A 13,659-nucleotide genomic window follows, 5' to 3' on the forward strand; every position below is an offset into this window, starting at 1 on the left:
AGGAGAAAATCGGGGCACCTGGGTGGCTCAGTGAGTTAAACCTCTGCCTTCGGCTCAGGTCCTGGTCTCAGGGTCCTGGGATTGAGCCCCGCATCAGGCTCTCTGCTCAGCGGGGAGCCTGCTTCCCCCTCTTTCTCTGCCTGCCTCTCTGCCTACTTGTGATTTCTCTCTGTGTCAAATAAATAAATAAAAATCTTTAAAAAAAAAAAAAAGGAGAAAATCTCTATTAAATAGGACTTTGCTTGCCTAGAGCCTCAAAGGAAAATAGAACCCCAAGAGAATTAGGTCAAGTACTTGAAAGAGTGATACTCCATGACCATCCACAATTTACCGAATTTTTTCTTTATGCTCTCTCATGAAATTTTAGCCTTCTGTTTCCAGGAGGCGTTCAATTTTATTCTGTTTAACCAATAACATAGATAACGTACCATTTCAGCTCCTCTCTTATGCATTTTAAATGGTACTATGGACCATCTTCAGGATTTAATTCTCTCACAAAAACCTGGTTAAGAAAGGCGGACTGGGTTCATTTCATGATCTGTAACTTAGGATCATTTCCCAAACCCAGTGGTCTCTTTTCCTAACAACTGACATCTTTGATTTCCTTGAAACCTTGGGTTTCAGTATATACTAGCAATTTTTTGAATGTAGGATTTACGGGTTTGCATACATTTCTGGTAGTGCCTTGAAAGGAAGCAAGTAATTCATATAGAAATTAAATGAGAGTACTATACGGGTTTCAAAAATAAATGAAAATTTTTGGTGTATTACTAAAAAAAATAAAAATCAAAGAAACAAAAAAACTTGTCCTATTTTAACAGGGTTTCTGATCATTTACCTCACTCCTAATTGAAACCTATCTTAACTGGGGACTCTTTCTGCTCTGTTGGTAGACAGTGGGAAAGCGATAGTCTGTTGTTAGATCTGTACTAATCTATACTAATATTTGTTCATTTTAAAAAGATATTTTTGATGGATCAAGAGTATGTAGTCATCGGCCCTGGCTTTGTCCCATCCCTTTGATTTTGCTCAGTCTATCAAGAGAGCAAATGTAATAGGAAGGACTACTTCCTAGTGATAAAAGAATATTGGTAAATTTTTTTAAAAGATTTCATTTTTTTGAGAGAAAGTGTGAGTGAGAGAGAGTGAGAGCTCAAGTGGGGGGAGGGGCAGAGGGAGAGGAAGCAGACCCCACGCTGAGCAGGGAACCTGACATGGGGCTCCATCCGAGGACCCTGGGATCATGACCTGAGCCAGGACTCTGAAATCATGACCTAAGTCGAAGGCAGAGGCTTTAACCCACTGAGCCCCGCAGGTACCCCTGGTAAAACATTTTTGAAAAATCATTACTCACAGCAGGAGACCGACCGAGATCATTGACATTGAGCAAGAATTCATTTAATCATAGTAGATATCTCTCAGTTATCTCTTCATTAAATACTTTCTTGAGTGTCGATATGTGCCAGATACGATGTTAGCTCTACCTGAGGATATAGTGGTGAACGGGGTCAGAGGTGGTGTCTGATCTATGAGCTTACAGGTGAGGCACTGAAGTAAGTGCTGAAAGCGAAATTACAAGGTGCTCCAGGAGAACCTAAGTTTGCATAGACGGTTGAGAGCTTCTTCCCGGATATGGGTAAGAGTGAAGCAGGTAAAAATGAAGTGGAAGAACGTAGGATTCTTTTGGAACACTACGGAGTCTTCCTTTTTCTGCCTTAAGACACACACGCACACGCACACACACACACCCCAGTGCTGTAAGAATTTTAAATTAAGGATGTGTGTTTCTGGAGAGACCCAGTGATCTGGGACTAATTATACTTCATTAACTGAATGTTCCTGGGTTAATTGCTAGTAAGTGAGCTGGAACAGGCTATTGTGAGTCTTGACCATAAGCCTCAACTGTATGGTCTCCCAAACAGGGACAATGACACAGGGCTGTCTATTTGGAGAGCAGCTTTGCTTTTCTCTCTTTCTGGTCTGTCACTGGATCCCCAGAACCACAAACTCCCATGTGGCTGGTCGATCGCCCCGGAGGGCAGTCAGCAGTGGAGCTCCCGGTGTCCCATTTGTAGTCTATCTCACTCGAGGCCTCCATCGAAAGGGATTTTGCTAATCTTAGAAACAACTAGAAACATGTTCATTTAACTAGAACGAGTTCCCTTTTAACTGTTTAGTAGACAGTAAAGAATAATTTGCTTCCAAGTCTGAGAGACCCTTACATTTTCCTTTAAAAGAAATTCATGGATTCCATTCACGGAAAACCAGCAAGTGCCCATTTCTGTCCAGCTGCTTTTCTAGGTCTTAATTACCATCTCTGACAATGAAAAACAACTTCAGGTTTTTCTCAGGAATAAGGACAAAGAGAAACAGTTATCTCAGAGGCCAGGAATCCTGAACCTGGACAGAGCCTTTGCTGGTTCATGTAGGGGAGTTAAACAGTCCCCAAATAACTAACCTAAAAGGCATCCAGAGCCACTCGAGTCCTCTTGAGAAGAAGCTACAAAGTCAAGGCCATCGGACAGGAAGCTGCGGCAGCACTCGGTGCTCCGGGCCGCGGTGTCAGGGACGGGGGCTCTGCTGCTTCTCAGCAGCTCCCGGCGCGGTCCCCGCCGTCGGCCCGCAGTGTGGCGGGCGCGGAGTCGGCTACTTAGAGTGACGAGGGCGCGGGGTCCCCGCTTCCAGACGCCGCGTGTCTCGCTCCCAGCTCCGCGGGCTGTGACAGACGCAGAGAGGCCACCGGCCGGGAAACGTCCCGCTTTTCCGCAGAAGCAGCTTTCTCCTCTTGGCCCAGAAGTCAGTTATGCCTCACTGTGCCCCACATAGCAGGTCCCTCTCCCCGCCCTGTCCCGCTCTCCCCGGCGCTTCCCCTGCCCTTCGGACGCTGCCAGCCTTTCCCGAGTGCCCTAAACCCATGCAGATCCGGGGCTGAAAAGGACCTCAGAGGTCACCCGTGCAGCCTGCCTGGCCCCGCCTGGCCCGTGCTGAGACTCGTGTCCTCCCGGGGCACCGACCTGTGGCTTCGTGAAACTAATGCCTGTTATTCTCCCCGCTCTCTCCTTTGTCCCTACAGCGCCATGGCTACTTATTCTGCCACATGTGCCAACACTAGCCCCGCACAGGGCATCCACATGGCCAACAGCATTGCCAACCTGAGACTGAAGGCCAAGGAGTATAGTTTACAGAGGAACCAGGTGCCAACGGTCAACTGAGGAGAAAAAACCATTAAACAGGCCTACGAAGAAATCAAACACCATAAGACACCTTTCCTGCTCTGTCATTTCTTCATCTGTTGGGGAAAAAAAATAAAACAAACAAACAAACAAATAAAAAACCCTGAACTCAAACATTGGGACCATGGCAGAGAAAAGCCGGAGAGGAGCAAAATGAAAATTAGTTCACAATGTTTCTCCTCCCTCCGGGGTACCACCACCACCACGTGCTTCCGCGTGTGTTGATTTTGTTTTTCCTTCTCCTCGTGTGCTTTGCTTTAATATACTCCAAGCTTCTTCAGTTAGGTTCAGCCCACCCACCCCGATGGCCTTATGGGTTTCAAAACAAAACAAAAAAACTACAGCAGCCAAAGAAACCACATATACATTCAGAGTCATTGTCTAGCATCTCCTTGGTGACCTGTTTGAACCTCAGTGCCTTGCCCCTATCCTTCTTCCCAGTTCTCTGTATAAAAGCTCTAGGAGCTTCTGAGAAGCCAAAGTCTCTCTGAAAAATCTGTGCCAGACACGATTTCCTGTCTTGTGGTCTCCATGTCTGTCGGTCATGGTAAGGTCTTTCCATCAGCTACTGTTCAGAAAGCAATTATGTACAACATCTGGTCACTGGCTTGTGTCTGGCTAAGTCTGAGCTCTAAGCTGTGGATCGAAGCTCTCCTTATCAGCTAGAGTTTAAGCTCTAAGCTGTAGATGACAATATCGCCATCACCACCACCCCTCACCCCCATCCAGGCAATCAGCCATCGTAAGTCAAAGGTATTTGTTGTTTTTGAATGATTTGTTGTCATGGGCTTGACATTCTAGAGAGGGAGAGAGATTTCTTTAGGAAAACAAAGACTGAGTTGTGAAAGGCATGGCCTACATCTCTTTAGTGCCTTAAGGATAGTCAGATGCACACTTATATATATACTGTAGATATTTATATATTTTATGTATATATATCTAAAATATTCTTGCAAGCTTGAGTTTGCAGTTTCTCGAACACTACCAAAAGCAAATCTCACACCGTCACCACTGTCCTTAATCTCTACAGTAATGAGATGTTTTGGGGGATCTCGTTTCCTTTCTTTCTTGACACAAAATTCTCATCAAGGCCACAGAGCACTTCACAGGGCATCTGTTTCAGAACAGGTCTCATTTTCACATTTGAGCTTTGAATAAATTAGAGCCTATTCGAGGCTATAAAAATGTTCTTGAGTTTGGAGACAGCTCTGGTGGAACAGGAGTATATCCTGATACGTCATGGGGATTACATTTAGAGGAGGGAAAGCCATGTTGCCATCTGCCCCTTCTCCACTCAACAGGAATCTGAAAGACACGTTTGAATGGAATCCTTAATGTCTTGTCTAAATTCAAAAAATTTAAAAGGCGACTATGGGCTATTCTTTTACTAATATTTTGAAATAAAGTTTAGTGCCTAGGGCTGCGAGCCAGGACTGACCTGTCTTTGTTTCTTTCTTTTTGTCTCCAGCTGTACTTTTGTAACTTGTCGGGTGGACGAGACCAAACCACACCACCATGCTGTGCCTCAGTTTACCTTTTTGTAAAATGGGTTTAACAGTACTTACCTACCTCACAGGGGTGTTGTGAGGCTCTATTCATTTGCTCCTTCATTCTTTGCTGTGTTCTCTGCTTGTGCAGCACTTGGTAGCCGTGGGAGGAAAGGGACTACAAAAGTATACAATGTTAATGGAAGGATAAGGTACCTGGAAGCCTTGTTTTCTAGCAAGGAAATGCTACCTTGCTGTAAATATACCCTTCCTATAGCCTTGTATGTGGAAATGAGAAATAGGTTTATATTTACAGACCTCTCAAAAATCACATCACTTGACCAAAGAATAATTTAAGATACACAGAACAGACATATTTTTGACATATTTTTATCCTGACCAGGTTGGTTCTAATACCTTTAGTTATCAGTAATTAAAAAGCTCTAGATTGGTTTTGGCCAGATATGCCAACTCTGAGTGACAGGCATGGACTGCTGAGTTTAAGATGCACTTTCAGCACACACTTGTTCCCCCTCGGCCTAGCAAGTTGAACCAATGGTGGAACTTTTTCAGCCAAACAGCCATCAATTGGAAAATGTATTTTAAATGTTGAATCTATACTTCTTTTAGTAACAAGAAGAAAGCCCATCTTGTGCATTTTGCTTCCATCCACTGATTCCCTCTTCTTTTAGCGTATTATTAAAATATTTCTTACTGATGTTTCACGTGGGCTGGCTGAACACCACATATTACTTGCTTCCTAAGGATTCCCTATACTAATTCTTTGGTCCCACTAGCTGCTGCAGATTATCAAGATTCAAAGGAACAGTGTAGACTAACAGATGAAAACATTCTTTGTGAAATGAGTGCAATCCAAGAAATTGGTGAACATTTGGAGTTTGGACTTTGGGCTACAGTGCAGGGAACAACTCATACAAGACAAGGTGTTGCTAGGCAAGGGGAATTTTTGAAGAGGGAGGAAAGGAATAGAAGGTCATGTGAAACAAAGTCATTTGAAGCTTTCGTCCTGACATCCGTTTTCAGTAGTGAACAGAAAAGCCTGAACCCAAAACCCAAACGCTGTGTGAAACTGGGCAGTTTTGCCACCAATGCCTGGGAAGCAATGACTGGGAAATCAGAGAGTAGCCAGCGCTGGTCAGCCGTAGGAATTTTCATTGCTAGTGACTCAACACCACAAACATTTATTATCTAAGCACCTGATCAAGAAGTATACACATGAGACAAGCACTCAGTATTGTTCATTTATTATTGATTTTTTTTTTTTAAGTAGAAGTTTGATATATGATTTAGAGGAGTAGCCTTTTGGCTTCCAAGCCAGGTCTCAACAGAGGGCCTCAGACCAACAAAGTTCCAAGGCGTCCTCCCTGCTCTTCACCATCATTATACCCAGATGCAGATGAAAACATGCGAACTGTCTGTCTGTGTCCCCAGTCCCTTCCCAAACAAGATGCTGATCTGTAGGACACGTGGCAGGTTAAGTCAAACCAGAAGAGGTGATTGAATAAAAAAGGGAATGACACTTAGGGTATAAAGATCTCATAATAAATATAATATGTAAATTATATCTTGCTTTATGATGTAAAATATACATTGTTTGCGCTAGAATAGAAATGATTCCTTTTCAATAAAAAGAAGAAGGATACTACTATGCGGTCTTTTGTTATATACATTTGAGTCTGCTGATTCTTTTCTCTTTGGACTTCAAAAATAAGTCTGCTAGGACCTAAGGGTACTTGCCGGGAAGAGCGAAGGTAAGAGGGATTTGTGAACAGAACTTTCATCGGAGTGTGGTAGCACTTCTTAAAAATGCAAATAGTCTATTCCTCAAAAGCAAAGACAATGGTGGGAGGGAGAGGGGATATTTATTGGCATAATGCGTAAAGGGACACTTTTATGAGAATTTAATTTTCACCCATTTCTTTAGAATCCATAATACCAGCTCTATATGACAAAACAGACAAAATAGCACACACATTTATTTTAGAATAAAGAAGTAAGAGAGTAAAATTTAAGCACCTACTGTGCTTAGCACTGGGTGTGTGGTATGGGGGTGGGGCATATGTTCTGTTTTCATATAGATTAAGATCCGATTTAAAAGGGAAGTACGTGATGAACCAACGTATGCGACAGTCAAGACAGCAAGTGAAGGTGTCAAACGAATAGAGCAGACAAGAGTCCAGAAGGAAGAAAGAAACACTGAGCTGAAGTGAGAGAGGGTTTCATGGAAGAACTGGGGCTCGTTTAATCATCTAGGACTGGGAGGACAGGAGGTGTTGCCTTCAAGTCAGAGAACAGAAAACGGATAAACGTGGGGACACAGGAAGGAGGAATTTGTGTTCGGGGACCATGACAATATGGGCCCAGATGGAATGGAGGGCTTGTTTTGAATCTACGTGGAGGAAAACACTGGAGATAGAAACTGAGCCTTCATCTTGCAGAGTATGGTGTGTCGGGACAGAGGAGTTTGGAATTTTGCTCAGGCCATAGAAATCCACTAAAAGTTATTAAGTAGGAAAAAAAGTCATGCAAAAAATACTACTACGGCAGGATTGCTGTAAGAAGAAGAGAAGCCAGAACAGAACAGGATCTAGAAGCAGAACAGTTAGAAGGGGGACAAAAAGCAAAGGTTGAATAGGGAACATCTTGCAAGGAAAGAATCAACAAGACTTTATGGCAGGAAAAAGAGAATAGAGTCTAAGATAATAATAAATTAAAAAGTGGGAACTAGGAGAAGGGATCACAGACAAAACTGACAAAAACCAACAGAAACGGGAGACCCTGTGAGAGAAGGCAGTAATTGCAGTTTTAAGTACGTTAACTGAATTTGAAAACAACAAAATGTAAGTTAAGATATGAAAGCTTGGCTTGAAACCAAGGTCAAGGATGGAGATAGAACTTTGGGATTCATCATTAAGGAGGTGATACCTTGAGGTACAAGAATGAACGAGTTTTTCGAGAGGAGAGAGCGTCCTTGTGCTTCCACTGGAAGCGCAGTGGACCCTTGAACAACACACTTTTGAACTGCCCAGGTTCACACCAATGTGGATTTTTTACAGCACAGGACTGTAGGTATATTTTCTCTTCCTTATGATTTTCTTTCTTTAAAAGACTTCATTTATTTGAGAAAGAGACAGAGAGCACAAGGAGGGGGGATAAGGGATAGAGGGAGAAGGAGACACAGACTCCCCACTAGCAGGGAGCCCAATGCAGGGTTCAGTCCCAGGACCCTGAGATTGTGACCTGAGCCAAAGCCGACCCTTAACCAACCGAGCCACCCAGGTGGCCCTTTATGATTTTCGTAATAACATTTTCTTCTGTCTAGCTTACTTTATTATAAAGATACGGCATCTAATACATGCACAGAATTTGTGTGGGAAGACTTTTTGTGCCCTTGGTAAGGCTTCTCGTCAAGAGCAGTTGTTAGTAGCTAAGTTTTAGGGGAGTGGAAAGTTTCACATGGATTTTTGACTGCACCGGGGATGGCACCCCGACCCCATGTGGTTCAGAGGGTCATCTGTAGTTTCAGCCCAGGGAGGAAGGTCCGACTCTGCAGAACACGTAGCGAGGTGACAGCTGCTGAAGGCCGTTGGAAGGAGCTGTTTGAGAAGCAGGAGGAAGACCAGCTTGTTGGCTTCCCCAGAGTTAAGGAAAGAGGAGTCTCTGAAGAGAAGAGAGTGTTGAGTATGGTCAGATGCTGGGGAGCAGACCAGCGTCACTGGGGGTGGAGGAAAGGCCACTGGATGCATGACTTTCTTGAGTATGTTTACTGTGGTGCTGAGGGAAGAAGACACATTTTGACCAGTCATGGTAAGAATGAGTTCCTTAAAAAATGAAAGTGGAAGCCGTGACTCATAGACTACTTGCTCGAGAACCTTTGGCATCGAAAGTCTATGAATAAGGATTCTTTGAGCTGCAGGTGGTAACTGGTTCAAATCACAAGGGCTGTATTTAAAACCCACGGGGGTGCCCACTGGACCCAAAGTACGACTGCTGGAGCCGAGCCGCTCCTTGGGTCCCAGAGGCTGGAATGAGGCCGCACCCCTAGACAAGCCAAGGTCTGTATGCCCTACCCCGGAGCCCACCGGCGCTCTTTTGATGGTGTCTGGCCTCTGGGCAATGAGTCTGCAGCGCCAGCCGGATGTGCGGACCTGGAACCTGCCGTCCTCACCGTAGACCACGCTTCAGGCACTTCTGATTGAGGCTCCCTGTCCCGGTAATCTGGAGCCCACTTTCAGGGCCCCATGGGCCTCTCTTACTGTGACTGCTGTTTGCGGGGGGTCACGGTGTGTAGCCAGAGCTCGGTGAACACAATGCCGTTGCCACCCGTGTAGGTGGAGGTCTACTTTGGGTGCAGGATGGGCTGACGTGGAAAGGGAAGTGAGCGGGACACAGGTTGGGCTTCTAGGATCTGACCATCCCCGCAGTGCCATATTCTGGGAAGGAATTCCAAATAGTTCGAGAATTCTACATGTCAGCCTGAGTTTCCAGGTCAATATGGAAGTATGTTCATTAAGAGAAGAGTGTCGGACATAATTTGTTGAATAGTTTGCTAGCTTGATTGATAACAGAAATGTCTGAATATAAACGTGGATTTTCATTTGTACTCTTGCCCGGACGGCGCCCAGTGGAGGAGCACCACACACCTCTTTTAAGATCTGGCCTGGTTAGCTTTTGGTTCACTTTCTGGATATCCCATTAAACAGAAACCAATACCAGAAATCTTGTTGAGACGTAATTCTTGAATGTAGATCCATCTCGGCCTCACTATTTTTTTTTTTTTCCTCTCTGAACAGGACTCAGAGCTCTGCTTATTCCTAAGGCCTCAGTTTACTTCTCCCATGGGACAGGCTCAGAAGGGTTTTGAAAAAAGTTAACTTGCCTCCTCTACTCAGCATCATCTCAGTATAAAGGGCTTTATGGCCGACGGGGTCCTGACACTTTGCATCGGGCTTGTGGGGGGATGGGACAGCAGAGAGGTTTGGGAAGGGGCCGAGAACGACGACTTCCAGTCATTTCTCTAGCTCCTTTTAAGCCCCTGTAATTCCCACTGTGTCTCAAACCTTCTGACTCTGCTAGAAAAGAGGGAAGTCTTACATTTTGCAGAGTTTGCTATTGTCTGACCCTTGGGAGGCTTGGAGGCCTGGCAGTGGGTAAAGATCCGCCCTGGTCTACCGAGTACCTCAGGTCTCCCGGTTCTCGATTTCAGGGCCTGTAACAAACAATGCCCCGCTTCTGCCCAGCAGTTTCTATATGGTCGGGTCCACTTCAGTTGCAAGTGGCAGAAACCCAGCTCAAATTAGGCGGTGATGGTTTAATCAGAGGATTTGCTACGTGGATGGGGGTAAGTCAGAGAATGAAAGGAGGAGCTCTAGGAACTAGGGTAGCTCTGAAAACCCCAGGCAACAGAACTGAGAACCGACATCCGCAGAACTCTGTCTGCCTCTCAGCTCTGCGTGCGAGTTTTCTGCACGTAGCCGGGAAAGCAGCTACCGCGGGACGCAGCCCCCATCCATTGCACTTGGGAAGGAAGATCAGAGAAACAAGCCCCTGTTACGAAAATCCTGGGGGAGGACTCTACGGTCCTGATTTGTTTCGGGGGCATCCATGACCCAGACATCGTGTCCTGTGGGTCGAGAGGGATTGAGCACCCAGAGCAGGGCGCCTGCTGGTTTCAGGTGCTGCTTGGGTACCAACACGATTGCTCTTGTCCCCACCTCTAGCTCCGGGCACTGCAGCAGCGCTCAGCCGCCGGGCCGTTTCAACTCTGGAGGCCGTGTTTTAAAAATGGTAAAGCAGCAGTCAGCCTTGGACCCTGAAAAGTGACTGCAGGAAGCAAAGGTACAACCCTTGCTGGCCAGGAAGCATCTTGGAGTGTTAGATGACAGAGCAATGGAGTTCTGCTGCGTTGAACCGTTACACAACAGGGCCTATTTCTGACTGCAACCTAGCCCCGCCTAACTGGTTCACCTCCTTCCTCTTTCTCCTCTCTTTCCCCAGTTGTTCCCTCCCTCCTCCCTCCCTGCCCTCTTTCCTTCCTTCCCTCCCTTCCTTTCCTTCCTGTTTTCTATACTGCCTGCATTTCAAGATGTTTCTTATATCTCATAGCCTTGTAGCTCTCCCTGACCACATATTCTAATTCTCGCACACTGGACGTTATATGGTTATCCATATAATGGATCTTGTGCCTTTTGGATTACTCCTAATAAAGTGATTAAATGTAATAGTAAATTAATACACTAAAAAACATTTTCAGTAAATTAATGCCTAACACTGTGGGCTTCCTGGAAAATAACTTCCAAAATGTTATTCTAGTTCTAAAACAGCAGCATTCCTGAAAGGAAGATAGCCAGGTCTTCTACAAATTGAAGGCATCTGAAAACTATTTCTTAGAGTCATATATTTATTTGCTTAGTGTCACTCAGTTAAGAATAGGTAAATTAAGGCCAACAAAACTGGACAGCTAGAGAAACTCACACATGAGCATGGGAAGACAGGAACAAAAATGTTCATTGCAGAATGGTTTATAAAAACAAAATTTTGGAAATAAACGAAATGTCCATCAATGGGAGAATAAATAAGCTGTGATATATTCATATAATGGAAAACTATTCAGAAATAAAAAATGAATGAGTGAACCATGGCTACACATGTCCACTTGCACAGCTCTCAGAAACATAGCTTTAAGGAGAAAAAGTAAGTTACAGAAGACTGTGTGACACTGTTTTATGAAGTTTAAAAATGCACTCTAAATTATATATTGTTTGTGAACATGAATGTATGTGGTAAAAATATAAAAAGATGCATAGGAATGAAAAGCAATTTCAGAATAATAATTTCAGAAAAAGCAACTTCTGAGTAAGGAGACAAGGGACTGAATTGGAAAGGGCCCCCTGGGTGCTCCGAACATATCTGTAATATCTTATTTCTTTAAAAAAATATGAGAAACAAAGAGGACAAGTATTAAAGTTTGATGAAAGCTGTGTGGTAAGTACAGCATGTTCATGATATTGATCTCTCTACTTTTCTGTGAATATTATATTTCAAAATGTGTTAAATGTGGAAAGAAAAGAACGTGTATGTATATCTTACCGCCTCCGCAGGCGGAGATGGGAGATTGAGGTGGGTGTGTTTGTATAATCCCAGATTTTGTTGTAGCCAAGTAGAGAGGAAAGTGGTCATAGTACATTTTTTTAGAGGACAAAAAAAAAAAAAAAAAAAAAAAATCCCGCATATAACTTAACTCACCTAATTGAGCTTCGAGGTATAGAAGGGTTGATGTCTCTGAAAGATTTCTACCAAAAATATCTCCCTTGGTTTACTACTGGACCTAAATTTGTACCTTCAGAGAATGGGTTTCCAGGAGTCTCCCACGATCTGGGCTGTATGAGGTGACCCATGCCCTGAAGTTATCATTAGCCATTTTTTATCATTCCTGCATGATCTTGAAAGACTAGGACATAGTTTTTGTTTGTTTGTTTGTTTTTTGGTTTTTTTTTTTAAAGATTTTATTTATTTATTTGACAGAGAGAGAGAGAGATCACAAGTAGGCAGAGAGGCAGGCAGAGAGAGGAGGACACAGGCTCACCACAGAGCAGAGAGCCTGATGTGCGGCTCGATCCCAGGACCCTGAGATCATGACCTGAGCCGAAGGCAGAGGCTTAACCCACTGAGCCACCCAGGCACCCCTAGGACATAGTTTTAAGACACGGAATGGGGAAAAAGAGGGAAGAGAAGAGTGTGTGTGTGTGTGTGTGGTCTGAGAGTCCCGCTGCAGAACAGCACTCAGACAAGATCTCTGCAGAGGAGAACTAAAGGGGGTACCATGATGTAGTGACACAAACATGGGCCTTGTTTCCGGTCCCTGCTTAGTTACTAATCTGCCATGTAATCTCGGGAAGTTGCTCCTGTCCTATATGTATTTTTCTTCTTTGTAAAGTGATGACCTGCCTCACAGATTGGGGGAAGGATTAAAGAAAACACATACACAAAGCACTGATAGCCTACTTGAATCACGTTGTGGATTTCCTTGTCTTTCTGTACGATCAAGGGACAACTGAGCTCCAGGGAAGAGAGCCCTGGGATGTCATCAGGTGGCCCAGGCTCTCTGTGTGGCACCAAAGCAGAAGAAATTCAAGGATGAGGAAAGTGTGGCAGCGAGAAACGGAGGAGGGAAAATGCAGAAAGGAAAAGAAGGAACACGTAGTTTAGAATGTGTGTGACTGCCTGCTCTTCCCAAAAGTATACACAAGATGGTTTTCCGTTTGCCTAGATACTCTTACAGTTGAGGTATCTTGGGGCGCCTGGGTGGCTCAGTCGGTTAAACGGTTGCTTGGGCTCGGGTCGTGATCTCAGGGTCCTGGGATTGAGCCCTGCATTGGGCTCTCTGCTCAGCGGGGAGCCTGCTACTCCCCATCCTTCTGCCTGCCGCTCCCCCGGCTTGTGTAGGAGATCGCTCTCTCTGTCAAATAAATAAAGAAAGAAAATCCTTTAAAAAAAATTGAGGAGTCTTTACAGGCAATAATGTAGCAACTTCTTTCTAGATATGTCTCCTGAGACAAGAGAAACAAAAGCAAAAATACACTATTGGGACTTCATCAAAATAAAAACTTCTACACAACAAAGGGAACAATCAATAAAGCTGAAAGACAACCTACAGAATGGGAGAAAATGTTTGCAAATGACGTGTCTGATAAAGGGCTAATATCCAAAATATTTTTTAAAAAGTACACAACTCAACACCCAAGAAACAATAATCCAATTAAAAAATGGGCAGAAGGCATGAATAGATATTTCTCCAAAGACATACAGATGACCAAAAGACACATGAAAAGATGCTCAACATCACTGATGAGCCCACACCTGTCGGAATGGCTAAAATCAACAACACAAGAAAACAGACTTTGGCAGGGATGTGGAGA

At 44.2% G+C, this 13,659-nt stretch overlaps 1 protein-coding gene across 5 annotated transcripts in view; it reads left to right on the top strand.

The window, feature by feature from the left end:
- Nucleotides 1-11,759, top strand: part of PRRX1 (paired related homeobox 1) — a 78,946-nt gene extending 67,187 nt beyond the window's left edge. Inside the window, exon 4 of one of the 5 annotated variants that reach the window (XM_047704377.1) lies at nt 10,462-11,759. In XM_047704377.1, the coding sequence (XP_047560333.1) occupies nt 10,462-10,564 (103 nt within the window). In that variant the 3' untranslated portion in view covers nt 10,565-11,759. Of the gene's footprint in view, nt 1-3,073; nt 4,667-4,701; nt 6,387-10,461 lie in introns of those variants that run through there. The other 4 variants (XM_047704380.1, XM_047704381.1, XM_047704378.1 and 1 more) reach the window with 4 other exon arrangements.
- The last annotated feature ends 1,900 nt before the right edge of the window (nt 11,760-13,659 follow it).

This window comes from Lutra lutra, chromosome 15, assembly GCF_902655055.1.
Source record: "Lutra lutra chromosome 15, mLutLut1.2, whole genome shotgun sequence".
Taxonomy (NCBI): Eukaryota; Metazoa; Chordata; class Mammalia; order Carnivora; family Mustelidae; genus Lutra; species Lutra lutra.